The sequence below is a fragment of the Talaromyces stipitatus genome, genomic scaffold (assembly GCF_000003125.1).
Source record: "Talaromyces stipitatus ATCC 10500 scf_1105507295555 genomic scaffold, whole genome shotgun sequence".
NCBI lineage: Eukaryota > Fungi > Ascomycota > Eurotiomycetes > Eurotiales > Trichocomaceae > Talaromyces > Talaromyces stipitatus.
In genome coordinates this window covers 4,216,785-4,242,321 of record NW_002990116.1, presented here as the reverse complement: position 1 = coordinate 4,242,321, position 25,537 = coordinate 4,216,785, and the positions used below count along the sequence as shown (strand labels likewise).

The 25,537-nt window shown below is 45.7% G+C and overlaps 14 protein-coding genes across 14 annotated transcripts, besides 15 other annotated features; 3 read left to right on the top strand and 11 right to left on the bottom strand.

Moving 5' to 3' along the window:
- Positions 1 to 1,310: part of a mobile genetic element that runs on past the window's edge.
- On the bottom strand, positions 183 to 994 carry TSTA_126660 (uncharacterized protein; the record flags this gene model as incomplete). Its single annotated transcript, XM_002482905.1, has 2 exons — positions 183 to 937; positions 988 to 994. The coding sequence occupies 2 exons, from the start codon at positions 992 to 994 to the stop codon at positions 183 to 185; spliced, it is 762 nt and encodes a 253-aa protein (XP_002482950.1).
- On the bottom strand, positions 1,020 to 2,528 carry TSTA_126650 (uncharacterized protein; the record flags this gene model as incomplete). Its single annotated transcript, XM_002482904.1, has 2 exons — positions 1,020 to 1,925; positions 2,058 to 2,528. 2 exons carry the CDS (start codon positions 2,526 to 2,528, stop codon positions 1,020 to 1,022), a joined length of 1,377 nt encoding a protein of 458 aa, XP_002482949.1.
- Positions 1,773 to 3,500: a mobile genetic element.
- Positions 1,992 to 2,555: a mobile genetic element.
- Positions 2,626 to 4,085, bottom strand: TSTA_126640 (uncharacterized protein; the record flags this gene model as incomplete). Its single annotated transcript, XM_002482903.1, has 2 exons — positions 2,626 to 2,683; positions 2,707 to 4,085. The coding sequence occupies 2 exons, from the start codon at positions 4,083 to 4,085 to the stop codon at positions 2,626 to 2,628; spliced, it is 1,437 nt and encodes a 478-aa protein (XP_002482948.1).
- Positions 3,288 to 4,085: a mobile genetic element.
- A 605-nt stretch (positions 4,086 to 4,690) lies between these two features.
- Positions 4,691 to 5,119: a mobile genetic element.
- Positions 5,119 to 5,421: a mobile genetic element.
- Positions 5,415 to 7,292: a mobile genetic element.
- Positions 5,433 to 7,445, top strand: TSTA_126630 (uncharacterized protein; the record flags this gene model as incomplete). Its single annotated transcript, XM_002482902.1, has 3 exons — positions 5,433 to 5,645; positions 6,099 to 6,590; positions 6,702 to 7,445. 3 exons carry the CDS (start codon positions 5,433 to 5,435, stop codon positions 7,443 to 7,445), a joined length of 1,449 nt encoding a protein of 482 aa, XP_002482947.1.
- A 504-nt stretch (positions 7,446 to 7,949) lies between these two features.
- On the bottom strand, positions 7,950 to 9,641 carry TSTA_126620 (uncharacterized protein; the record flags this gene model as incomplete). Its single annotated transcript, XM_002482901.1, has 2 exons — positions 7,950 to 8,602; positions 8,639 to 9,641. The coding sequence occupies 2 exons, from the start codon at positions 9,639 to 9,641 to the stop codon at positions 7,950 to 7,952; spliced, it is 1,656 nt and encodes a 551-aa protein (XP_002482946.1).
- Positions 7,995 to 11,072: a mobile genetic element.
- Positions 9,720 to 11,411, bottom strand: TSTA_126610 (uncharacterized protein; the record flags this gene model as incomplete). The annotated part of the gene is made up of 2 exons (XM_002482900.1): positions 9,720 to 10,856; positions 10,893 to 11,411. 2 exons carry the CDS (start codon positions 11,409 to 11,411, stop codon positions 9,720 to 9,722), a joined length of 1,656 nt encoding a protein of 551 aa, XP_002482945.1.
- Positions 10,272 to 10,796: a mobile genetic element.
- A 69-nt stretch (positions 11,412 to 11,480) lies between the features above and the next one.
- Positions 11,481 to 12,689, bottom strand: TSTA_126600 (uncharacterized protein; the record flags this gene model as incomplete). Its single annotated transcript, XM_002482899.1, has 2 exons — positions 11,481 to 12,470; positions 12,579 to 12,689. 2 exons carry the CDS (start codon positions 12,687 to 12,689, stop codon positions 11,481 to 11,483), a joined length of 1,101 nt encoding a protein of 366 aa, XP_002482944.1.
- Positions 12,690 to 12,704: 15 nt separating this feature from the next.
- TSTA_126590 (uncharacterized protein) lies at positions 12,705 to 13,127 on the bottom strand (the record flags this gene model as incomplete). The annotated part of the gene is made up of 2 exons (XM_002482898.1): positions 12,705 to 12,845; positions 12,870 to 13,127. The coding sequence occupies 2 exons, from the start codon at positions 13,125 to 13,127 to the stop codon at positions 12,705 to 12,707; spliced, it is 399 nt and encodes a 132-aa protein (XP_002482943.1).
- Positions 13,128 to 13,866: 739 nt separating this feature from the next.
- Positions 13,867 to 13,919: a sequence feature (GA-rich).
- A 1,299-nt stretch (positions 13,920 to 15,218) lies between these two features.
- Positions 15,219 to 15,814, bottom strand: TSTA_126580 (scytalone dehydratase, putative; the record flags this gene model as incomplete). Its single annotated transcript, XM_002482897.1, has 3 exons — positions 15,219 to 15,575; positions 15,625 to 15,722; positions 15,778 to 15,814. 3 exons carry the CDS (start codon positions 15,812 to 15,814, stop codon positions 15,219 to 15,221), a joined length of 492 nt encoding a protein of 163 aa, XP_002482942.1.
- Positions 15,815 to 16,014: 200 nt separating this feature from the next.
- On the top strand, positions 16,015 to 17,010 carry TSTA_126570 (short chain dehydrogenase, putative; the record flags this gene model as incomplete). Its single annotated transcript, XM_002482896.1, has 2 exons — positions 16,015 to 16,078; positions 16,247 to 17,010. 2 exons carry the CDS (start codon positions 16,015 to 16,017, stop codon positions 17,008 to 17,010), a joined length of 828 nt encoding a protein of 275 aa, XP_002482941.1.
- A 589-nt stretch (positions 17,011 to 17,599) lies between these two features.
- TSTA_126560 (NAD-dependent epimerase/dehydratase, putative) lies at positions 17,600 to 18,409 on the bottom strand (the record flags this gene model as incomplete). Its single annotated transcript, XM_002482895.1, has 2 exons — positions 17,600 to 17,704; positions 17,732 to 18,409. 2 exons carry the CDS (start codon positions 18,407 to 18,409, stop codon positions 17,600 to 17,602), a joined length of 783 nt encoding a protein of 260 aa, XP_002482940.1.
- A 384-nt stretch (positions 18,410 to 18,793) lies between these two features.
- Positions 18,794 to 19,330: a mobile genetic element.
- Positions 19,330 to 20,139: a mobile genetic element.
- Positions 20,082 to 20,927: a mobile genetic element.
- On the top strand, positions 20,226 to 21,078 carry TSTA_126550 (uncharacterized protein; the record flags this gene model as incomplete). The annotated part of the gene is made up of 2 exons (XM_002482894.1): positions 20,226 to 20,375; positions 20,815 to 21,078. The coding sequence occupies 2 exons, from the start codon at positions 20,226 to 20,228 to the stop codon at positions 21,076 to 21,078; spliced, it is 414 nt and encodes a 137-aa protein (XP_002482939.1).
- A 621-nt stretch (positions 21,079 to 21,699) lies between these two features.
- On the bottom strand, positions 21,700 to 23,367 carry TSTA_126540 (uncharacterized protein; the record flags this gene model as incomplete). Its single annotated transcript, XM_002482893.1, has 2 exons — positions 21,700 to 22,664; positions 22,719 to 23,367. 2 exons carry the CDS (start codon positions 23,365 to 23,367, stop codon positions 21,700 to 21,702), a joined length of 1,614 nt encoding a protein of 537 aa, XP_002482938.1.
- Positions 21,835 to 23,322: a mobile genetic element.
- A 440-nt stretch (positions 23,368 to 23,807) lies between the features above and the next one.
- Positions 23,808 to 23,831: a microsatellite.
- A 908-nt stretch (positions 23,832 to 24,739) lies between these two features.
- On the bottom strand, positions 24,740 to 25,277 carry TSTA_126530 (uncharacterized protein; the record flags this gene model as incomplete). Its single annotated transcript, XM_002482892.1, has 3 exons — positions 24,740 to 24,964; positions 25,048 to 25,146; positions 25,218 to 25,277. 3 exons carry the CDS (start codon positions 25,275 to 25,277, stop codon positions 24,740 to 24,742), a joined length of 384 nt encoding a protein of 127 aa, XP_002482937.1.
- Between the last annotated feature and the right edge of the window lie 260 nt (positions 25,278 to 25,537).

Here is a 25,537-nt window from a genome sequence, read left to right as displayed (position 1 = left end):
TGTTCTGCATACTGAGGCAGGATAGCGAGAATGAGTTTCCGAAGCCAGATAATCTCATATGATGCAGTTGCCAGTCCAACATACTCAGCATCATGAGTTGAGCTGGTAACTAAGGATTGCTGTTTTGATTTCCATGATATTGGGCCGCCATTCAAAAGGAATATGAAACCAGAAGTTGAACATCAGTTATTCAAATCAGCGGCAAAGTTAGAGTCGCTGTAGCCATATAAGACTGAGTCATTGGAGTATGATTTGTAGTAGGCGATGCCCAGGTTCTGGGTGCCAGCCAGATACCTAAGTACACGCTTGAGCGCTGCGGCATGCTTTATACCTGGTTTCTGCACAAATTTGGAGAGGCGAGAAAGTGCAAATGCAAGATCAGGTCTCGTACAAATCATGAGATAGATTAGCGCTCCCACTGCAGCACGGTATTCCAAAGCATCTGTTTCGTTTAGACTTTCTGCATTAGTTGCCTCAACAAGTGGGTGCTTAGGATCAAGTGGAGTTGCAATAGGATTCGTGGGTGCGTTGAAGCGCTCGAGAATTCGCTGTATATATGCCTTCTGATGCAATATCACTTTGCCATTCCGATGTTCAATATGGATGCCTAAGAAGCGCCTAGGTGTTCCTATATCTTGAGTTTTAAATTCATTGCAGCATTCTTTGACGAATTCCTCAATTGCGTCCTGGTCACCAGTTAGCAGGATGTCATCGATAAATAGGAGGAGTATGAGGAATTTGTTATCCAGGCTGCGAATGAATATAGCTGGCTCAGCATTGCACTGATAGAAGCCTGCTTTCAATAGGAATGAGGTCATCCTATCCCACCAGATGCGCGGAGCTTGTTTAAGTCCATACAGAGACCGGCGCAGTTTCAAAACATATTTCTTTGGATCTAAATCCATGCCTTCTGGTATCCCTATATAGACTTCAGAGTCTATATTGCTATTTAGAAAAGCGGTAATAATATCAAGATTGCGTAAGGACCAGCCATTGTGCACAGCTATTGCCACCAGGAGTCAGAATGCAGCTAATGAGGCAGTTGGGGTATAAGTTTCCATGAAGTCTACTCCAAAGTGTTGGAGGAATTCCTTAATCACTAATCGTGCCTTATAGCGAATGCCTTCATCAGGACTCAGTTTACGCTTGAATACCCACTTGCTGGGGATCGGCTTACACCCTTTTGGCATCTGACTGATCTCTTGAACTATCCAAGTTCTATTCTCTTCATGAGATTTCAGTTCTTCTTGCACTGCTGGTGGCCACCTAATCGGATCCTGGAGCAAGGCATCTGAATAGGAGAGAGGATCTCCATTGTGGTCTGTTTGGATCCTCTCTGCTGTTTGCCAGGGTGGGCAGGAGAGCGACTCCATGCCTTGCACGATCAAAGCGGCTTCCATAAGCTCCCTTGTAGTATCGTGCTCATGGATTTTGATGCAGGTGCCAAATACAACGCTTCCTCGTGGGTTGTAGATGGGCTGGCTGTCCATTCGGAGTGCCAGGGACTGGGGGGAGTCCAATGCCCTTTGGGCTACATCTGCTAGTTCCATAGGATCTACTGGCTTTGCAGGATCTTCTGGGTTCACAGGATCTGCAGGTGGTTGGGATTGCTGCAGCCAGAAGGGGTTCATCGAGGAAAATGGTACGCTTGATATATTGGGAAGCGCTCCCAGTACTGACTGACCAAGTACAGTATCGACCGCTGAACCAGGCGGATTTTTTTTATGTGCAATAGATAGTTTAAAACCGGCAGGGCGTTTGAGCCATGGACCAGGGAAAAGGTCTTCATCAAACTTGATTTCAGAATGATTGCTTGTTTGCAGAGTATGAAGATCAAGACATTTATAAATAGACTTTGAGTCTTGTATATAGCCTACTATCATGGCTGGCCTGTAGCGAGGATCAGAGCTCGAGCTGCAGTGCTCCTTTCAAAGGTGTATCCAGACGAGGCATCCCCAGGGCTTCAAGGTAGTAAGAGGTGGTTGCTTCTTATATAAAAGAAGGTGTGGGGATATATTGCCTAGAGTAGTGGATGGCAGGATGTTAGTTAGAAATACCGAGGTGGCCAGGGACTCAGCTTGTAGTCGGTAGTCATCTAGGACACCAGCACCAGCTCTCATAGAGCGTTCCATATTCTTGATTGTCTGAACTCGTCGTTCCAGTACACCATTCTGTTGCTTGACACCAGATGTAGAGATTTGGTGAAGTATTCCGTATTGGTGATTTATTTCTTTGACCATGCTATTTATGAATTCACCGGTACCGCCATTAGTTCGCCATGACTTGATTACAGCATTGAATTGAGTTAGGACCAAGTTTATGAATCCTTGTAGGAGAGGCGTAATTGCAGGAACATTCTTGCTTGAGGCAAAGTAACACCATGCATAGTGAGTGTAATCATCAACCAGTAGTAACATATACTTAGATCCACCAAGGGAGATACCGTCCAAGGGGATAAGGTCGGCATGCACGCGGTTGAATGACTTGCTGCAACGTTCAAGCACAGGAGGGTGCGAATCTGCCTTCATTTTACCTTATAGGCACGCTGTGCATGTAGGTGGTTGACGCGGCACAGATAAGTTTATGAGATCTCCCACTGATTGAAAATTTCGGTGGCCTAGGCGATTATGCCATAGCCTGAGTGTACTGAATTCTCTTGTACGGAGAGCTCGTGGGGCATTCACTAGAAATGCAGGACTTATATACATTTGATAAAGATCTCCATGCTTCGAATTGGCTAGTTGAAACCATGCAGAATTTGAGTCGCCTTGCTGCCGTATGTAGACAATGCCATTTTCAATAAGAGTAGAGTAGCCAGCTCGATCAAGGAGCTGCAAGGACAGCAGGTTCTCTGCCAATTTTGGTACGAACCAGACGTTAAGGACTAGAATATAAGGCCCAACTTGAAGATGTTGAGTACCAGATCCCTCTGCATAGATCGTAGTATTATCTCCAAGGTAGATCTCTCTGGGTTCAAGGAAATGTTTGTAGTCCTTAAGGTCCAATTTGCTATTGCAGAAATGCTGTGTAGCTCCAGAGTCCAGTATCCAGCTGAGATAGTCTTGTTGTCGGATCTCACTATTGATGTAGGATGCTCTTGTAAGAAGAAGATGAGATGGATAACTGTAAGCGTTTGACTCAGAGCTTTGAGACTGGGAGGAGGCGAAATTTGCCTGCGGAGGTGGAGGAGCCAGTAGAGGCTGCGGCTGAGGCGGAGGTTGCAAACTGCTTGGCTGTTGAACTAAGTAGGCACGACCTCTGTCAAGCTTTGCAGCGCCAGAGTCTAGTTGCTGTTGTCGAATATGACAGTCACGCTCGTAATGGCCCTCTCGTTTGCACCAGTTACAGATAAGTCGCTTATTCCGAGAATTTCGATTTGATCGTTCACGACGGGTTGAATTTGAGTTATTGCCTCCATTACGGAGGTTCCGAGAGCTTGTTCTGCGGTTCGGACGACGGCCTCGAGTTACTAGGGCTTGGCCGCCAGACGTGTTATCTCCTTCAGAAGAGGAATCTTTGATATTGGCAAGCAGGTAGGTCACTGTTTCAATGAAGGGAAGGTTCAATTGTTTTGCCGTTTGACCTTCGGTCTTGTAACAGTCAGGGAGTCGATCCACGAGGATGTGAACGGCTATATCTCGATAGATTTTGTAAGAGGTGTTTTCCAAGGAAAGAAAGATATTGCGGAAACGACTTGTGTAGGTAGAAATGGTATCCTTTGGCTCCCACTTGTTGTTGTGGAATGATTCGTATTGAGCAATTAATGGGAGAGTTGTCCCGCAGTCGCAGCTAGCCTTGAGTGAGGACCAGAGGTCTCTTGGGTTTGTATGGCCAACTAGGAGCTTGCGACATTCAGGGGACACATATTGACGGATTTTGGTAAGGTTTTCGGTTAACGTTTTAGCAATATCTCGATTGACATTAGTCGTAGGGGGTGGCACCATCACTGTAGATGTTGGATCGACGTACTGCCATAGGTCGTAGAGGATAAGATGATCTTGCCAGTATTCACTCCAATCAACCCAATTGGAGTAGTCGAGGATTGGGAGCTTTTCACCAGAGGTAAAGGTGTTAGAGGCAGACATTTTTGGAAGAGTAGAGGAGGTTGTAATCGGAAATCAGAGTCGAGTCTGGGTACTCCTAAGAGCTGTATTTAAGCCTAGAAGTCCTTCAGACAGTCGGTGAGACAGTGAGACGGTGAGGCCTGACATGTCGAAGAAACAGTCGATCGTGAAGTTCTTGATTTCCAACGTAGGTCTTGGTGGCTTCTTGACCGACATTTTGACGTTTGTTGTAGGTGGCTCTCTGAGTTGATTTGTCGCGATTCTTGACTGGTGCGGTCATATATGGCCACCTTGTGCCTGAATCTGAATTAGGAAGTAATTCAGGTCCTGGTAATCACGATAAAAGCATCAATATGTTCAGATTGAAGATGCGAGGAGCTCATAACCTGTTAATGTGCTGGTTGTTGTTATTGGTTATCTAAGCTAACTACAGCTGCGCTGACCCCTTTACGGAGGTCACATGACTCTCGGAGCATAGTTGATCCGCGCCGGAGGGAGATCCACGGGTGTAGCACGCTGACAAATCACTAGTCATCACGTGACCTGTGATCATATTCTTTACAACAAAAACACTTGCCTCCCACGAGGGAAAAGCTTTACACAATTACCGCTCAGGCCTCTGCTCAAAGACAGACTTCCGCAGAATAACCAGATGGTCTCAACGACAATTTTGGCGAGATAAGCTCTCTACGGCAACACAAATGAAGGATGTCTTCGATATGAGTAAATGGCATAAGTCCACAGGCACCTTCCGAAGCCCTCCACTGAAGGATCCACTGAGACCTAGCAGCTTCCCAGCAGTTACTATATACGAGAAATGAGACATACTAGTCCGAAATCTTCTTCAAAACTCGGCTGAGGCAGGAGACATACCTCTGGACTCCCCAGCAGTCCCTACCACTAGCCTCTACTTCCCAGACATATCAATGTCACAGGTGGAGGAGTCAATACTTCAGGCAGGAAACACAGCCCCTGGCGCAGACGAAATCCCAACTTGCATACTCAAAGTGGCATGGCCTTTGATTAAGGAAAAGGTACTAACGCTATACAATCAAAGGATAAGGTACTAACGCTATACCAAGGGTGCCTAAAGATTGGATATCACCCGAAATGCTTCCGACATGCAATTTTAGTAATTATCCAGAAACCAAAAAAGACTGATTGGTCCTCGCCCAGATCATACAGACCAATCGCTCTCCTATCAGTTCTTGGCAAAGGACTCGAGCGCCTGGTGGCACGGAATATGGCATGGATCTCTATACACTACAAAGTATTAGCAAGGCAACAGTTTGGAGCTCTCCCACTAAGATCTGCAAATGATCTGACCACATGCCTAACACATGATGTTAACAAGCGCTAAATCAAGGCATGACTGCCTCACTCCTTACCCTAGATGTCAAAGGCGCATTTGACGCCGTGCTTCCCGGCAGACTGATCCGCAGATTACGTGAGCAGGGCTGGCCTACCAATCTTGTTCTCTGGATTGCCTCCTTTACTACTGGGCGATCAGTTCAGATCCAACTCGATGGAGAGATTGGCCCCTCAACAGACATTGTCTGCGGTCTTCCACAAGGATCCCCAGTATCTGGCATTCTTTTCATGCTCTACATAGCGCCTCTATTCCGTCTAGGAAACTAAAGGAACAAATTTGGTTACGCGGACGACGCAGCTAACCTGGCGATCTTGACATCCCCTGCTACTAACTGCAAAGCCTTATCAGACTCACTTCAAGAAGCTCTTAACTGGGGTGCTGCAGAGGGCATTACTTTCGCACCAGATAAATATGAGCTTCTTCACTTCTCTCGACGTAAAGCAGACCAGGACCCAACCTGCACACCTTCAGTGAAAGCTGGATCTATTACAGTCTCAGAAAATACTAAATGACTACATCTACGTTGGCTAGGAATCCTCTATGACAAAAAGCTCACATTTAAATGGCACGTTGGTGAAACAGCATCTAAAGCCCTTACTGTGGCTAATGCCCTTCGCTCTCTAGGAAATACTGTCTGAGGAGTTAAACCTCATTTACTACAGCAGGCTGTATCAGCTTGTGTACTCCATAAAGCATACTATGGCGCTGAAACCCGGTGGCCAGGATATACTCGCCCTGGGCCTTCCCAGACTTCGAACCGAGTTAGAGAACATCTTGAGAAACTAACTAAAGTAATACTAACAGGCGCAAGAGCAGTCCTTCCAGTTTTCCGCACAACCCCAATATCTGTCCTTTACCGAGAGTCTGGATTCTCTCCACCAGAAATTGAACTAGATCGAATAGCCCTTCCTGCAACTGTCCGCCTACGGCGTCTGGATCCTTATCACCCACTTCGAAGACGCGCAGAACAGGTTGCCAGTAGTGGCCGACAAACCAGCCGATTTGCCCGCCGTATACTGGCCCTCCCCAACTCTGAGCAGATAAACCCTCTCCAATACGCTCCCTGGCACCCTCGCGAGTCTCGTGAGAATGCCCAAGCTCGAATAGGAGCTCCCATGGGACGCACTAAGAAACAGGCAGCGGCTAATTTCACGGTTTTTCAACGCACCATCCCTAGCTCTGATATTATAATCTTTTCAGATGGATCTAGGCTGGTAGACGGACGTGCAGGGGGTGGCTATATTGGATTTTAAGCACACCATCAGTTCCTCCGCTCCTCACTCTCATATGGACATGGGAAAGAGGTCTTCGACGCAGAAACAGAAGCTACCCTAGCTGGTGCTCAAGCAGCAATAGCATACCCAACAGCTCAATTTGCTACCAACTTATGGATCTGCCTTGACAACTTGGAAGTTGCCACGCGCCTCCTATCTCCCTCTACAGGATCCTCTCAAGAGGTCTTTGAATCCTTCCGCACACTTGCAGCCGCCTGGCCACTACGCGAGAGGCTTCCACACACCAAAAATGGATCAATCCAAATCCGATGGGTCCCTGGACACACCAAAATCCCTGAGAATGAAGCGGCTGATTTCGCTGCTAAAGAGGGAGCTGCCTCTGCTTCCCTCTCTCCATCCAAATCTTCATATGCCTCGCTAAAGAGATATGCCAAGACTCAAGCCCTTTCCGCTACTCAGATACGGTGGCAGACTGTAGCGCCACAGACATACCAAGACCTAGAAATAACTACATCTCCTAAGCGTCCTGGAGAGCTTCTGCTCAACCGACTCAATCTTGGCCGTGTTATTGCGGCCCGTACCGGTTATGGAGACTTTGCAGACTATCATGAACATTTTAATCATGATGATGCTCATCTACTATGTCGGTGCGGAGCACGAAAAGCACCTCTGCACTTCTTCTTCTGTCATATAGTTAAGAGACGAGCCCCTCGTCCTTCTGGGCCCCCTTCTGAGGTCATCTCCTTTCTTTTAGGCACTGCAAAAGGAGCATAAAAACTAGCCACATGGCTAGCAGAAACCCGTTTCTTTGAGGATATCTGTCCTCGCCAACCTCTCCTTAGCACCTAGCTAAGTCAGCCCTACTTCCCCCTTATATCTCTCAATTTGTTGGTATCACAGGGGTGTGCACACAGGTAAAGTGTAGGTTCGAGGTTGTTGTATTCAGTTGTGTCTGTTCTTGTCTCTAAAGGAGCTCAGCTACCTTAGGTGTAGGTAAACAAAGCCGAGCTAACCAAGCTAGGCTAACTACAGCTGCCACCTCTAACTCACTTCCTTTTTATCCCCCTTTTATCTCCTCCCATATTGAATACTTCAGGAATATGCTATTCCTACACTGGCAGTTCTTTCTTTGTGGAAAGAGCGCGAAGTGTGAAAAAAAACGTAAATATAGAGGTTAGTTGATCTAAACCTCCACATGCACGAACACTTAAAAACAACCCACAAATAACCTAATTGTCGCTACCCATTTTTCTCTCTCTAACCTCTCTATTCCTACAATCACTTTCTCTCCACCCATCCTTCCACTCGTACCTTCAGCCGGTTTTCGTTTAAGAACTGCTCCAGAGCCTTGTTCGGGGTAGATTTCGTCATAGAGTCTGCTAGGTTGTCTTTTCCATTGATCCATCGGACTTCTGTCAGCTCTCTTCGCTCGTATGACTGCCGAAGTGCCATAATATCGATCATAAGACGCTTCTCCTTAGTAGTACCGAGCTTGACGAGGCATTCGTAGAGAGAGTAAGAGTCGGTACAGACCACAATGGGGACGTTAGGGAGATCAAGCTGTCTTGTGATCATATTGATAGTTGTACCGATCGAAATTGCCATATCAACGCCTCCTACCATGCCATAGATCTCTGATGCAAGCACAGATCTAGTCACTCTCTTGCTCTTGGTCGAACTGTAATGAGTAAGGTTGCCTGTAATCTCAAACTCGTCGCCTGTCGAACTCTCGTTGGCTAGAATAATGACATATCCAATCTGGGAACTGAAATCTTTGTTATTAGCGAAGGATCCGTCCACAAACACAAAAATCTTAACGTTAGATAGGTCCAGTGGAATGTATTTGATGCCACGGCTCTGGTTCTCTATCTGCCACATGATACGCTTGTTGAGGTTCCGAATGTTGTCAGCAGTAGGGCTTTGGTGCTGAGCTGCCACGGAGAGGTCGAATGAAGCTTCCGGTTAACATATGGAAGCAATATAAGCTCCCCGAGCACGTTGTTTAAGGTATTCTTGGTGGGAATTCTCTCCTTTAGTGACCAGTCGGAGCTTCTTGCCTTGATCCTTCTGTAGAAGAGCTATTGTGCCGTCTGATTCCAACGTAAGGGAACACCCATTGAAAATCAGGTTGGATGCCAATGACAGCTTATCTCTTGGTTTTGCCATTAGCTTGGCCTTCTTCAGTTCTTCATCTTCCAAAATAGCGAAATGCTCAGATGCCAGGAATAGCGTATCATCTGTCTGCATCCCAACTACTCCAAATGCATCCTTGTTGGTGGTAATCAAGAGACAGGGGTCGTATGTTGAAGTAACCATAGACAGCTTTTCCTTGTGGTGCTTGTAGTATGTCGCCCACCAGTGAGTTCCAGCTTCAGGAATACCATATAGTGGCTTCCGTACGACCATGATAGTACCTTCTGGGTACAAGTGTCTCAATTCCTTCGGAAGATATGCCAATATCAAACGATTTAATAGAGTAGTTGCTTGGATATAAGCTTGTGTAATATCTCGCAGGTAGAGCAAGATCCCTTGTAGTTGAAGTGATGGTGCCAACGCAAAAATAACTCTCTGGCTAGCTCTCTGGATCGTTGGGGATTGGGTAAGAATCTCCTGCTTGCCTTCGTCGTTGTAGGCTTGAATAACCAGTCTTGACTTCTCAAAAGGGATAGTTGTCTTGCCTTTGACTTCGTTGACGAACCAGGAATTGAAGATTCGTATATTTGCGTGTTGTTTTGGGTCAAATAGGACAAACTTAAACACGCCTCTTGCTATCAGACCATCGATCTCCTGCTGTTGTGACTCATGGAATGAGTCTCCTGGAGTTGTAATAACTCCGTCCTTTCGCAATTGGATAGCAAGTTCGAAGTCAGACTGTTCTTTCCAAGTCATATGGGTCATCCATTCTCCATCCTTCTCCTCCATATCTACGATCAAGTGTTCAAGATCATTATATTGGGGGTTGCAGGTCATGTGACGAGCACTTCGTCGCTGAGGTTGATCATTTGGGCGCTTATAATTTCGGGAGCCTCTTGGACGGCCCGGTCCACGTCAAATCGGAGCCTCAATTTCCTCTCTTGGAGTTTGTGAGCACTCATGGTCTCCTTCAGGGGTCTCGCTTGCCTCAGGGACTGGTTTACTAAGGTAGGGTTTGACGACGGTAGTTCTGAAGTTCGCAGGTCCACGCGGCATCGCAACAGTACAGGTTTCCCCTGTAATTGCAAGCAATTTGAATGGTCCTGTCCATCCTTTGGCTTCTCTCCATACCCAGACATCCGATTGTAGTGGTAGATCAAGCATAGCCTTGGTGTTTGGACCATTGCACATAGATAGGGCATCCTGAACTTGTCGGGCAGCCTTCAGCTTCCGTACTTCCTTCGTTGCGCATTCAATTGCCTTGGCTCTCTTGGCAACTGATGGAGATGGAGCATCCCATTCTGTTAATCTGGGGTATGCGCCAAACACCAATAGAGTGGGTACAAGGCCATCTGGTCCCGCTGTATCATTTAGAGTTTTCACAGCCATCTGCAATATCGCCTCCTTTAGCACGTTCTCCCCCTTTAACTCTTCCTGAATGATCTCGTATGCACGTCGCAGTGGTGCGTGGTATCTCTCAACTTTGCCAACTGCATTGTGCGCCTCCACTAGTACTTCCCTGATATGAATTGCCATTGATTTCGCATACTGTCTGAATTCGTCCGAGGCAAAATTAGTACCGGCATCATGGACAATCTGGTCCGGAGGGCCCAAATAGCAGTCAATCCAGCAGAGCCGTAATGTATTCCATGCTATGCTAGCTGTCATGTCCTTCAAGAAGCGTGCTGCGTTGAATGCTGTTCCAGAATCAACAACATGCAGTACTGGCTTGCCTTCAATGTACATGATATCAATGATTACTGAGTAGTTAAACTCGTGGTCATCTTTGAGAGTGAATTTGAAACGACCAGGTGATTTTTCATGCATCTGACATTGGTGGCAGAACTTCGTGAGCTTCTTAAGGATATCCGCATCAAAGTCATGGTTAGCACGCTCTAGCACGGTTGCCAGTCGTTGAACTAAGGGGTGGCCAAAACGGCGATGGAGTTGACATAGTTCTAACTCTGTCAAATGGTATGCAACACTTTCAAGGCGGTTCAACAGCATCCAGGGATGTCCCCACTTACGTACAATTGGGACAATGTTGCTGCCCTAGACCAGGGTGTTATTAAGATTGTTAAATCGTACTCCCAAGTCGTTCATGTCTTTCAGGCATAATAGAAACGGCGTGTTTGTTGGTACAACGTGGAAAGTGATAGTACCAATAGGTGTAGGGACCCGAACAATTCCTTTGACAATAGCTATATCTTTGCCAAACTTGATATGATTCTCTCTACCTGCAGAGGTATCGATTCGAATGCTTGGGTCGGTCTTTTGCAAAGCTAAAACCTGCAGTTCTCCTGCTGAAGAAATACTAGCCGCACCGCTGTCAGGTATAATGCCATGGAATTCATTTGAGGAATATTGGTCTAATGTGAATGCTTCATTGTCTTGATCCGTTGCCTTATCAGCGTAGGAAATTAAAGGCTGGTACTTATCATCCCTGGTAAAAGCGTGGTATGTTGAATAATCATTAAGCATCGAAATCATCTTAATGCTGTTGATTTTTCTGAATTCTGTGAAGTTTGTTTTAAAGGGGGGGTCATTTAGAGTCATTTGAAACAAGGCTTCATGGTTTGGTTCAGCAGTCTCAGTAATACCTTCCATTCCTTCGTACTGGGCCAAGAAAGAGCTATACTCTTCAAGTGTTGGTTCCACCTCAGAGACATACGCAGTTTATTGCCTGAACTCATTGTATGCTCTCTGTCGCTCTTCCTTTGAGTGTTTTGTAGACCAACAGTATAGTTTCCGGCAGACAAAGCATTTCTTCTGTTGGAAGCCTCTATTTTGGCGTACTCCGTGCTGGTTATTACGGAAACTTCCTCGTGAGCTCGGCTCATAAGGTCCTCGATTACTCTCTCCAACCCGATTTCTTTGTCCATTGTAGGATCCCCAGCCTCGTCCATATCCTCCATATGTTCGGTCTGTCCAGTTGTGGTCATACTCGTCGTTGAATCGGTTGTTGAAGGAAGATGGTATTAGTGCGCGTGATAAACGCATCTTGGTGCCAATTGAAGAGCGGATTTCAGCGCAGACACCTTCAAAGGTAGCGCTTAGCTTGTAGAGCGCAAGATCACACTCTACAACTCCTCTGCAACCATTCAATACTTGATCTCGTAGGCTGTGTTCAAACTGGTACTCGTTTGAGAGTCCCCGTTGCACCTTCTCAAGTTGATCTACCATCGTCTGGAAACACTCAAGCTTCGACTTAGTTGGGTTGGCCTCAATGGTGCGTTCTAAAGTGATTTCTCTCCATTCAGTTAAGTACTCTTGGTGGTTTTCCTCGGTCTCAAAATGAGTCCTTGTGTGGTTGATTAGTTGCTGAAATGTGAAGCCTTTGTTGGATAGCGAGTTATAGTAGTATTGGCTAGCCCGTCCTTTCAACATAGTAGAGAATGCATTTGCGAATTGATCACGTCCCAAACCAATCTTTGCGCAACAGTCGTAGAAGACTTGTAGCTTAGTACTGAGGATATCATATTTCTCCCCTCCATACTTCTTATCGTCGTTGCTGTAGATCTTCATAAGGTCTATAAGCAACTTGGGGTTACTTTCAGTGGCGCCATCAGCCGGTATAGGGATTCGTTCGTATGGTGGTCGAGGTGGTGCCGGTGGAGAAGGGAACGCAGGAGGAAGGTAAGCAGTAGCCAGATATGAGTATTGAATCTAGCGTTGGACGGGATATTCTAGAAGGGATGGTTAAGTTGTCTGCCACTGGGGTTGAGCTTGGCCTTGTAGTTGCTAGACATATTGACTTTGAAAAGTTAGGGTAACAGCCATAGGAGTACGAGTTTGAGTATAATTGGTCTGCTGCGAAGCCGGTTGGGTGTTCTTAGAAGAAATATCAAGGAGTTTGATTATAGGAGAAGTGTTTGAGATAGGCATAGTGTTTGTCTTGGATTAAATCTTGGCTCGCAGATCCTCCCATTTCTTGATTACTTTAGCTTTGTTTTCCAAGGCTTCCTCTGTCCAATCTGCCTGAGTTTCTTCGTGAAGGCACTCATACAGTACGTGTGCGTATGATAGAGCTCCTGCAGATGGCTTAACCCATACTCCATGACATACCAGGTAGTCGCGCAGGCCTCTGACAGCTGGCCGGGTCGCTACCTTAAAGAGATCAAGTGTAAATCCTTCAAAATCCTCCCAAAAAGTGTTCCATAGATCTTCTCCTTCGCAGTCGTGGAGATCATAACACTCCTGCAACCAGGCAATATAGGTGTTGATAGTCTTGGGCACGTGTTGTTCCTCGTCTTCCAGGTTAAGGGAGAGACCCCAGAAGTCTGGATCTACCGCATATTCAAGATTGTCTGGGATTGGAATCATCTTGAACGTTTCGTACGCGGTTTTCGCACGTGTTTTGAAGGTATTGAGATTGTTGGTGGTTGTGTTTTAGTGAAGTGTCAGCAATAGGTAGGTTCGTTCAGGTAGATGGAGGTTTTGGTCGGTATCTCTCGATAGGCTCAATAAAGAGGTCGAGCTTGACGTTGCGCAATAGTTGGGAGTCGGTTTTGCGCAAAGGTTTCAGAGCAATCGGTGGTTGAAGAACACTCTCCGCACTTAATTCGTGATCAAGTCAACAAAAGGAGGCTTTGAGGGCGTGATAGACACAGATCAGAAGTATCGTAATCTCAGCCTCTGATCCTTGAATATCTTCTAGTTTCCTAATTCATGCTGCTGCAACAAAAGAGGGACCGTTGATACTCTTTAGCATAGAGCCCCAAGGTAAGTCACGTTTGATTCATGCCTTACGCAGCAAAACAAACGGCTTGTCCTTGAACATCTATCTCTTCTGAAGAAACCTAGCTAATCTGTGGTATTAACCACTGATCAGTGTTGGTATCACAGGGGTGTGCACACAGGTAAAGTGTAGGTTCGAGGTTGTTGTATTCAGTTGTGTCTGTTCTTGTCTCTAAAGGAGCTCAGCTACCTTAGGTGTAGGTAAACAAAGCCGAGCTAACCAAGCTAGGCTAACTACAGCTGCCGCCTCTAACTCACTTCCTTTTTATCCCCCTTTTATCTCCTCCCATATTGAATACTTCAGGAATATGCTATTCCTACACAATTCCTTCTCTCTTTCTTTCCTTCTTTCTTTCTTTCCTTCTTCCCTTTCTTCTTCTGAAACTCACTGCTTAATTACGATGGTGGTAGAATTATGGGTCATGGTGCGTAGGCGGACCATTGCAGCTGGCAAATACCCAAAACCCACTCGGAAGTGGACCTCCCTGTAATACCACGGCAGCTATGGAAATGCGCCAGAGAGTCTCTTATTTGTATATAAATCTGATAGGACCTGAAGCCCGAGGTTTACCCCTCGGCGGGCTATGTCCCAGTAGGGATCGGTGGAAAGCGTGCAAGTCACGAACCACGGCCGTTAAATAGACACACACACACACACACGCCTCCCACGAGGGAGCGCGGACGGGGCCCTCTCTGACGCTGCGGTCAACGCGTTTACGCATAAGACCTCAGCGACAGGTGACCCATTGTGGCCAAACTGTACACACATTTTCCATCTTGACTGCGTGAGGTCACCAATAAAATCCGGATAATGGATCATGTACGGATTACACAGATTACAGCGTGGAATACGACGGCACCGATCAATTTGCTTTATTTTAACGTAACCGCGAGCTAGATTGTCACGTACAATCTAACATATGGTACCTATTCAATTTCATCACGTTGGCCATTCCTCCATAGAATTCGTCGCATAACTTTCTCCTCCTCTTGTTTTTCTGCGCCCAACGGCTGATTGAGCCATGCTGCCGGCTCAAACACAGTCTCGTCTTGTGAGGTAGACTATGTTGGTTCGACTATCTCATCGCAGTATTGACTACCAGCACGTAGTTTGGATAGCCCGCTAGCTGAAACATTTCCCTACGCCTGTAAATAGTTAGTGCACCTCACAACACCACGCTGTATCTCCTTCGTATAGGTTCTATTTTCTTTCTGCCGTATGCACTGTCCCATGGCCAATCGTAGATGATGCGACGCCAATGTCTACGTAGTACGTGGTAGTGGGGAGCGCAATAATAAGGGATAGCGCCACTTCCGCTGACTGCAAATCAATTGCAGGCCCCGGGGAAAGCCCGGCTATATACCCTAAGCAGTTAGGAAAAGACTATCATTCAGCTCGGACCGCGAATGATAAAGCTACGTCACTAAATTTGCATGGTTCCTATTTAGGTAGACCCTTGGGCTATTTGTACAGCCTTCTGGTTGCGCTGCGCGATGGTGTCTGCCTTATCATAACTACAGATGAGCAATAACCCAATTGTAAGTGCTGTTCATTGAATTCGCCTTTCTCTATATAGTACGTTGATTCCATGGTTGCAATGGAGATAATTCTTAACATACATGAATACAAATTGGCGCTAATTAGCATAACGAACAATAGAGTAGATGGCACGAAGCCTAGTCCTCGTGAAAGATCTTATCAACGTCGTGTTCACGCCATCGAATATTCGGCTCTAGCCCGGCAAATTTCCATACACCGTTCACCCTCCTGTACTTAGTGGTTGCCCCACCGTGTGCATGTCCCTTATAAAGCACCACAGTCAGAGCGTCGTCGCTGTACTTTTGGTGCGCCACGCGCATTTGGTGATAACCTGTAATCGTATCCTCGCCAGTCTGCACCCATTGTGAGGCTCCTATTAAGTGTTGCGTCTTGATACGTGCGTTGCCAAGGAACTTAGGGCTCGAAGCCATGGCTAAGAAATCTTCTGCGGGCATGGATTTCCACTCTTGACCCATGACGGAGCGGTAGTCAATCTACAAGGTCAGATACTTGTACAATGGCGTGACTCTGGCATATACGTACATGGAGTGTTGGAGCGATGCATTTGCCAAGACGGTCCCAGTTCTTGCTATCGTAGCTTTCGGCCCATTCGAAAAGCACAACTTGACAGCCCACGACGTCTAAATATCAATTCAATGAGTGTTCAAAATCATCGGGTTAGGGTTAAAACCGTACCTTCGTACGCGGGCGGCTTGTAAGCAGCATTTGCCATGGTAGTGTATCAAATGTCGAAGATTGAAATTGCTGCAAGAAATGAGAGATATTTCAAATGATGTAGAAATACTTTTATCAAAGGCGTATTGAGAATCATATACTTCTTTCCCACTTCAGCCTTCATCCATACCTTCTTACGGAAAGAGTTGTTCTAGAGCCCTGCAACATTAATGCTCCGGCATCACTGGTCCAGATTCAATGGCCCGAGTCCGACGTCCCGGATTCCGAATTGAACTCGCCATGTCGGCTGTCGGAAATCTAGGTTAACATGTATCCTAATTCCTTTTCTGTAAGCGAGAATATATGATGGACTCTTCTCATTGACTTCTTCCAGATTGCAAAGACCTTATCCACAGCTCTAATACCTGATATCTATTTTGCACTCGGATCACATCGACGATGACAACTAGTTACATTCCTTACCGCCTAGACGGCAAAGTCGCGCTCGTAACAGGCTCGGGCCGCGGTATTGGAGCAGCAATTGCCATTCAACTGGGTCGCCTCGGCGCTAAAGTCGTTGTCAACTACGCCAATTCGGTGGAGCACGCGGAAAAAATCGTCGCAGAGATCAAGAGTCTCAACTCAGATGCTATTGCCCTTAAGGCTGACATACGTGACGTTTCGCAGACAGCAAAGCTCTTCGACGACGCTGTTGCGCACTTTGGTCATCTTGATATCGCCGTCAGCAACTCGGGCGTTGTCAGTTTCGGCCATCTCAAGGATGTGACAGAGGAGGAGTTCGATCGCGTCTTCAGCCTCAATACACGTGGACAATTCTTTGTTGCCCGCGAGGCGTATCGTGTGCTGCAAGAGGGTGGGCGCATCGTACTCACATCATCTAACACATCCAAAGACTTCAGTGTACCTAAACACTCGCTCTACTCCGCCTCCAAGGGCGCCATAGACACATTTGTGCGCATCTTGTCCAAAGATTGCGGCGACAAGAAAATAACGGTTAACGGAGTTGCACCTGGTGGTACTGTGACTGACATGTTCCACGACGTATCGCATCATTACATCCCTAATGGTGAGAAATTCACAGCTGAAGAGCGTCAGCAAATGGCTGCCCACGCGTCACCGTTGCGCCGGAATGGCTTCCCTGAGGATATTGCTCGCGTTGTTGGATTTATTGTTAGTAAAGAAGGAGAATGGGTCAATGGCAAGGTTATCACTTTGGATGGTGGTGCTGCATGAACTGGCTTTTCGATCCACGGTTTGTAGCTTGGAGCTAGATATACATGTGATGCCAGAATTCGGCCTAGAACTGGCGAAACTCAAGTTTCATCTTCATGCGTCAGACCTATTACAATTGTACGCATTGAAGTAACATAGATATGGCCATTTTCGAGACTTCAGTCAGCATTCGATGTCAAAGCATTTTCCTCACATATGGTCTAGGAAGTTGACCGAGCAGTCCTCAATAGTGAAACATATCTGATCAATACTAATCAATGACAAATTAGATATCTCACTTGAAACCTTGTCAGAATTTTTGCCTACTTGCCTTTCCTAGATATAGCAAAATGACGTGCATGGAATCGAGTGCACTGGCTGCGAATAGCTCGTCAAGTGATCTTTGAGGCTCTGACAGACAAAAAACTGATATAGAACTATCTTATTGTTTTCATTTACGACTACCATGTATTCTGATATTCATATGCACAAACTATCTAGAAATGGTGAACATGGATTGTAAAATTAGCGTACAAATAAACGATTGTATGAGTAAAGGTAATAAGAAATTGTATTGATGATAGTGTTCTCGATAATTATTACGAAAGCCTCAGCCCGGTCCCGTGTTTAAAGGGAGGTAAGGGTGTAACAACGGGAAGAAGTGTCGGAGCAAACCCATGAAGATGCACATCGGGGTGCCCGTCGGAAACTTGGCCTTTCCATTTGTATTAACAACACTAACATCCTTCATGTCATAGCTCCCACTCTCATCATCAGCTGCCTCAATCATCGCAGCCGCTAAGTCTAAGTAAGATAATGGGCTCTCCTCGTCAGTGAGGCTCAGCGCATGGCCCCTTTGTATATCCACTGATAAAGCGCCTGGCTTGATAAAAATAGTCGTCAGCCAGTCTTCTTGTGCCCGGAGCAATTTTTCAGTTTCGATTAAGTCATTGTAGACGTGAGATGCCGAGCGGAGGAGAATGAGTCGGAGCAGGTACGGAACGTGACGGGAGAAGTGATCATCTATGGTAGCGGATGACAGTAAGACCAGCTTGGGCATTTTTCTTATTTCGTTACTATCTGTGCTTCCCTGCTTGATTTTTTGAAGCGATTCAATCACAGCCGCGGCCGTGTCTTGTGCCAGGCGACAGCCAGGAATGTTGTCATTCGTCGAGACAACCAGGAACACGGCCCGACAATTGCGCAAGCACGATGTCAAAAGCTCAATATTATGAATGCTTCCTTCAAATATCTTGACTCTTCCACCTTCTTTGAAGTCGGGTAGAAGCCGAAGGAGTTTAGAACGATTGCGACAGTATGCATGAATACGGGTATCGGGCTTGTTCAGGAGATTTCGGATGAGCGCCGTGCCACAATTTCCTGTGGAACCAAGAACCGCGTAAGTGTTGGAAATGGCCATTTTCTCCTGGTGCCTACTCCCTAGGTAGATCCTGGGAATGATTACTTCGTGCGTTTATGTTTGTTTCATTTAAAGGCAGTCAGAAATCGGAGGGCCTCGTCGGCGTATCTAGACTATTCCCCGATGGGTCTCCCGATGAGATATCCGTCCGAGCCAACATTTCAGTTTGTCGGACAATAGAGCAGTCTTTACTTTTGTTAGTGTGTGTACGGGAATCCCCAGGTGTTGAGTATCAACACCGGAATATTAGCTATTCCGGTTCCCTGGGGGTATCCCCTTTGCCTGCATGTAATTATCCTTCTCCTCCCTTTTTGGGGATCAGTCATAATATTCGAATAACATCAATATTATCAGGCTCATGGGCTCTTTGGAATAGCCTTACTGCGTAGGAAAGAGATGAAATGGCGCACCAATGAGCTCGCACAAGATCTACATCGCCAACAAATTAAGCAGGCAACAGAGTCAGTAGATGGTTTTTGGAGGATTGCCCACTGGGTCCGCAACTAGGGCAAGCCACGTGCTATGTTTATTCCAACGCTACACTATAATAACACGAATTACATAGCCCTAAAGGAGAAAGTAGCTCTATTCCGAGAGGTCCTCCATCTGGAGCCCCTAGAGGCAGATTTGTCGGATATTAGGCTACAATTTAGGTATCCTAAACCATATATAATGCCACTAATTACATTAGACGAAGTCTGCACCGCAATAAACAATGTGAAGCCTGATAAATCACCAGGGCCAGATGGGATCCCTAATTTGGTTCTCCAAAGACTGCTTCCTACTATTAAGGCCTATCTTGTTAATCTCTTTAATGCATGTCTATATCAATGATACTGCTCTAACTACTTCCGAAGGTCGACAACAGTTATCCTTCACAAGCCTGGAAAGCCTGATTACTCTGACCCAAAGGCATACCGCCAATAGCGTTACTAAGCATGATTGGTAGAGCACTAGAATCAGTGTTAGCTAGGCGGCTCAGCTATCTAGTAGAGCAATATAATCTTCTACCAAAGCAACATATTGGAGAACGTCGCGGCCGCTCATGCGAGCTGGCAATCCATCTTCTACTAGAAGAGATCCATAATATGTGGAGAGAGAGCTCATGAGTAGCCTCAGGGCTTGCACTTGACGCGGCGGGGGCTTTTAATAACGTCAATCATATAAGGCTGATACACGACCTACGAAAGCGCTGGGTGCTAGAGGACCTAATTGGCTGGATTGAGAGCTTTTTAAGTAATCACCGCACGTTAATTACGCTCCTAGAGGGCAATATGGGGGAATTTCTAGTCAATATAGGAATCCTGTAGGCCTCCCCACTGTCACTAATCCTATTCCTATTCTTTAATGCTGACCTTATTGAGCAGATACTTGCTGAGTGCCTAGACATGGTCGTACTTAGATATATTAATGATATCTTTATCATGGTGTTTGGGACCTCTGCCGTAGCTAACTGCCGCACACTCACCAAAGCGCACCAAGTTGCAGAGCGCTGGGAGAGGACTCATGCCTCTAAATTCGCACCTGCTAAATATCAACTGAGCCACTTCTGGCGGAAGCACCAAATGGTGCCTAAACCAAGGGGTAGGCTGGATGTGCCTCTCATAATCAAGGGAGTGGAAATCAAGCCTATAGACTTGATTAAATATCTTAGGATCTATCTGGATACCCACCTCACTGGGGAAATGCACATACAGGAGATGAGAGAGAAGGCTGCAAAACTGTGGCGGGATTAAGCTTAATTGTAGAATTGACATGGAGAACACCCCTAGTTTATCTACAGAAAATATACATGGCTGTTCTCTAACCATAGATCATGTACGTGTGCTCTATATGGTATATACAAGGTGGAAGAGGCTTCACTGGTGCGCAACGGGCTGCGGAGCAAGCTATCCGATCGATCCAGGATCAGGCCCTTCACCGGATATCTGGCGCCTTCAAACGTACATCACGACAGGCCCAAGAGGTCTGCCTCCACGTACCACCTGCAGAGCTCACGCTCGCAAAGCTGGCTGAGGAAGCCTGCCTGCGGATCATGACCTCACCACTTCAATCTACGCTTTACCATATACGTGGCTAAGCCCACCATAACGACCCATACACGTCGCCACTTCATTGATTGGAAACAGCTATCAACTGCAAACTTGGACATAATACTAGCCAACATATTAAGATGATCTACTCCTTTGTAGCGCCACTATAGTGGGAGCCACCAGAAGCAAGGATTGACGACACCCATGAGGAGACTATCAAGGCTATTGAAGCAACCTTAGGAATAGATATAATAATATAGTTCTTTACCGATGGAAGTAGCTTTGACAATGGGATTGGGGCAGCAGTCTACTCATCCATAGGACAGGCTTATAAGCCAGTAGGCTCATCTGACACACATACTGTTTACGCAGGGGAGCTGGAGGGAATCGACGCGGCATTGGAAATCCTACTCCGAAGACAGCCACGCGGCGACAACCCACACGAAGCCACGATCTACACAGATAATGAAGCCGCGATACGCGCCACGTGCCAGCCAGGGCGGTCCTCTGGGAGCATGCCAAGCATGGACGGCATCTCTATTGGATAATCAAAGAGCCAACGAAGATGATGTTGCAGCTGCACAAAGGATTATGATGGGCTTGGAGTTCGGTGTTGATCTAACTATAAATAAGTAAATTAGCGCTACGCAGCTTCCTAGCGAGCGTACAGATTGAAGACTCACCTCAATGCCAATGTGGCCTTGGAGATCAAGATACAGCCTATGTCCTTGTATGGTGCCCTATTCATATAAACCTACGTATGGAGACTCTCTGGAAAGAAGCACGCGAAATAGACTATCGGAAGCTCCTCAGCAAACCTCAGTGGATTCGGCAGAGTGTCGATTTTATAATGCGGACTGGTCTATTGACGCAGTTCCGTCACGCAATCCCTCTAATAACCACGCACTAACAGTGAGTGCGACACTATCTCGATGAAGAGTAACCACGTTGATTTGGCTCGTACAGATCAGCCACTTAACACGTTTAGAAATAGAACTGGGCACCAAAGCACATATATCATGTTACTCCTTTTGTATGTATACACATTTCCTGTGTTGTTTCTGTTGTTGGTGTTCTTCGGATCTGGATACGGATATGTGTTGGGATTTGTTGGATTGTACGTAACAATCTCAATTGGTAACGTAATTCCCAAGCGAACCGCCCACCCAAGCGACCCACCCACCTCCCCGAAAAATAACTCTCTATATTGATTTCAAATCACAATTTCTTAATCACATACAAATTATATACAAAAAATTAATTAGTAGTACGATTAGGACATCGATTAATTTTATGTCCATCAACACCACAACCACTGCAGCGAAATTGGCGGCGTACGACTGCTTGAGAAGCTGGGAGCTCCGGCTCAACTGGAGCAGCCGTAACAGCTTGAGATGCCTCAACCTGACCTTGTACAAGCGCTTGAGCTTCTTCACTAGTAATCCCATGCTCAATAGATATCTGTTTCTTAGATTTTTGGCGTTTTTGCTTCTCTTTTTCATTCGCAGCTCGTAAATCATGGTTTTCTTTCCGTACGAGTAAAGTATCATTCGCTAGTATTTCGTAGGCTTTTGACAACCGTATAACTGCCTGATTGATTTCTTGATTCTGATTTCCTGTGCGCTCATTTATATGTTTATTGATTGTAGTTGACTGGCGTACAAATTGGCGTATATTTTGAGGTGTTTGTAAGCAGGATGATGCTGTATTGCTTGATCGACTTCGAGGGGGGGTTGGAGTCTTCAATTGAATATTAAGATATTGAAGAACTCGATCTGGATTGAAAGGCACTAATCCAGTGGCTGCGAAGCTATTCTGAATAGATTGAGCTTTATATGCCACTGTACGAGCCTGTGGAAATGCTGTTAAAAAGTCCATTTTGTCGATATGATTGAATCCAAGCCTCATTCGTTGCTCAACAACCTGCCCATAATACCGTTTTAAAACTGCAAAACAGCCAACATCAAGAGGCTGTAATAGATGCGAAGAATGAGGTGGCATGCAGATTGGAATAATATTATTCTCAGTGCATGTACGATCAAATTCTGGAGTCAAATGGCTTCCATGGCCATCAAGAATCAACATTCGGTATTTTCCCATTCTACGATCATTAATATTAGGAATAAAATGGGTTTTAAGCCATTCTAATCCTATTTGATCTGTTGTCCAACCATTATCGCTAATATTGATTCTCCAATCATCTGGAAGATCCTCAAACCAACCTAATCGTACGTTTTTCTTTGCTTTGAAAATAATGTACGAAGGTAACGCCCAACCAGTTGAATTTGTTGCTTCAATTGCAGTCACCCATTCTCGATTTCCAGGCTGTAAAAGCTTTGGCTGAGCATATCGATCGCTTCCAGTAATAACCTTCGCAGATGCACAGAGTCCCATAGCAAAGCCAGTCTCATCAAAGTTATAGATATCTTCTGGTAAGATTCCATACTCAGATATAGCAGCTCGTACGCGGTCAAAATGTTCTTGAATTATCTTTGGATCTTCACATTTGGCACGTTCATAGTTATATTTCCTTGCGAATTTAGAATCAATCTCCGGACGGCGTTTAATCAGATTGGTCACCCAGTTTTTTCCAACTTGTGATTTTCCATGTTGTTGTAGAAGATAATTGACCATTTCTCGTACAAGAGAATGTCGGGGAGGTAATCCACGTCGATCTAAATCAAGAACCCATTTGACAAGTGAATCATCCTCAGATTGAGTCAATTTATGGTGGTTGGCGCGCTTTTCACCTTTATATTCAATGCCTTTGAGTCGATCTCGGAGAGTCGTACGAGGAATATCATAAATCCTTGTAGCTTCACGAATATTGGAAATTCTTCCATTTTTCAAATCAGAAATAGCTAACTGGATATTTCCCTCTATCCGAGCAGATTTTAAGGGATCTTTCTTGCGAATTGGTGGCATTTTGACGCGTTGAAATATGAGAAATCAATATAGAGAGTTATTTTTCGGGGAGGTGGGCGGGTCGCTTGGGTGGGCGGTTCGCTTGGGAATTACGTTATATCTCAACATATCAAATTATGTATGCAAGAAGTATGGAATCCTTGATCCTTGTTGTCCTTTTCTTGTCTCTAAGTACAGTAAAGGTGGGAGATATCTTTTACCCCCTATTCGGTGGATCCCTCTCCTTAGTGTGGGGGTCGCTCTTATTGGCTGAAAGATACCATCTATGTGATTGGCTGAATCAGCTTAGCTAATCCAACAGGATTTTCGTGTGGTGTTGACTGAGCCAGCGCCAAGCCGGAAGTCTTGGCACGTTGACGTTGATTTATGCTTTTGTACAGCAGTACGCGCGCTGCCCAATTAGAAGGCGCCGGCGGCCACTAGGCTTAGATGCGTGTATGAATCAATCAATCAATCAATCAATCTGTTGGTTTGTGGAAGCAATCGAGATGCCTCACTCCGATGCACTGAGCCGCAGGGCCTCACGTGACCTCGTCTAGGATAGAGGGATGTAAGACCGCGTCGGGGCGTGAGTTAGATAGCTACAATCATATACATTTGAACCCATACAGAATTGCAGTACCTGCTAACCATCCTACGTACGTACGTACATTAACGTGTACACGTGCTTTATGCACCCACAATTATAGTAATTATTAAAAGATTATTGTTTGTACGTGTTTGTACGCATCTGATATCCAGAGGATATATCGATCCGGAGGATATATTTGCATGGACCCGGATCTCACCACCTGCGGGTTCTCGTGTTATATCTTCCGTCTATACATCTCATCATGTTGTTAGATACATTGCCTATTTGGGACCGAACTTTCGGGTATATATATGCCCTTCGTTCGCCCACCAGTTAGTACTAGGAGTAGTTATCAATAAGGAATCATGTTACCATTTTGATCAGCTCACCCTGTAGGCTAGTTGGATTAGCCTTGCGCCAATCCTTGCTTCGTGTTCTGGGACCGTGCTAAACCAACGTAGTATCCCTTAATGCTCCTTAGTACGGTTTTTGACAAATCTCTAATGCTCATGGGCCGTACTGGTAGTAAGGGATAAGAAATAATATAGTTTGACTAATACTTACCAGATCTTGGGACTAAAAAGGATCCCTAGCCTAATTTCCTCGACAAGCACGCGCCAATTCTTTCCTCTGGAGAACTGGTTGATAATGACTTTTCTATCGAGCAAGCTATGTTTATGGGTGATACGGTCTACATCTCTTTTTCATCGATGACTTTTAAGATTATAAACGGGGTTCAAGCATAAAATAAGAAAACTAAAATGGAATAAGATCAGAGAGTTTGATCTGTCCCATGAGCTTCTATAGAATGGATCCTGCTGGATTACCTTTCCATGCATCGCTATTCTCAAAAACAGTCATTGGCGCATCCATTCCCCAGATAAAGTCAATGGATGACGCCCAAAAGTACTGCGATAGAGTGTGCCAATCCCGACACAGGTGCTCTGTTTCCTCAAAATCTGCATGGACATAATTTGAATGATCGACCGGTTTCTCTAGTGCGGTATCGCCGAAACACATGACGGCCTAGAATCTACTAGTCAACAAATGTTCATCACGGGGTACAATGGTTTTTGGATAGTTCTGTCGAATTTCAAAAAAGTACACACCTGTCGCAAATATTCAATACAATGGCCCATGTGCTCGATCTCGCCTTCACTAAGGTTTTCCCCTGCTCGTAATTTCAGTTTCCAGTGATTCAGTGTACCCTTGAAAGAATGTGTCAATTTACGTATCAATCTAATTGGTATCATTGGATTTATCACGGAACATACCACACAATGAAGTTGATGAAGAACCGAGGGAACATATCCTTCTTTCCCATTGGGCCATGAGCCATTACTTGAGTACAGATTTAGCGGTAGTCCACCAGTGATATCGTCAGCTGGAGACGGCGTGACCTGGATCCAGGACCCTAGTTGAAATTCCACGATTAGTGGAGTGCACGAGAAAAGCTTAGCACTGGCGTTCGACTTGATCTTTTACCTCGATGGATCTCATCCCATACTGTCCACTCCCCTTCCTTATTAGCCCAGAATCTACCTCTCAATGGGTCCGTTTCCATGAATCGCTCATCGTTTTTCCAACATAATTTCGTTA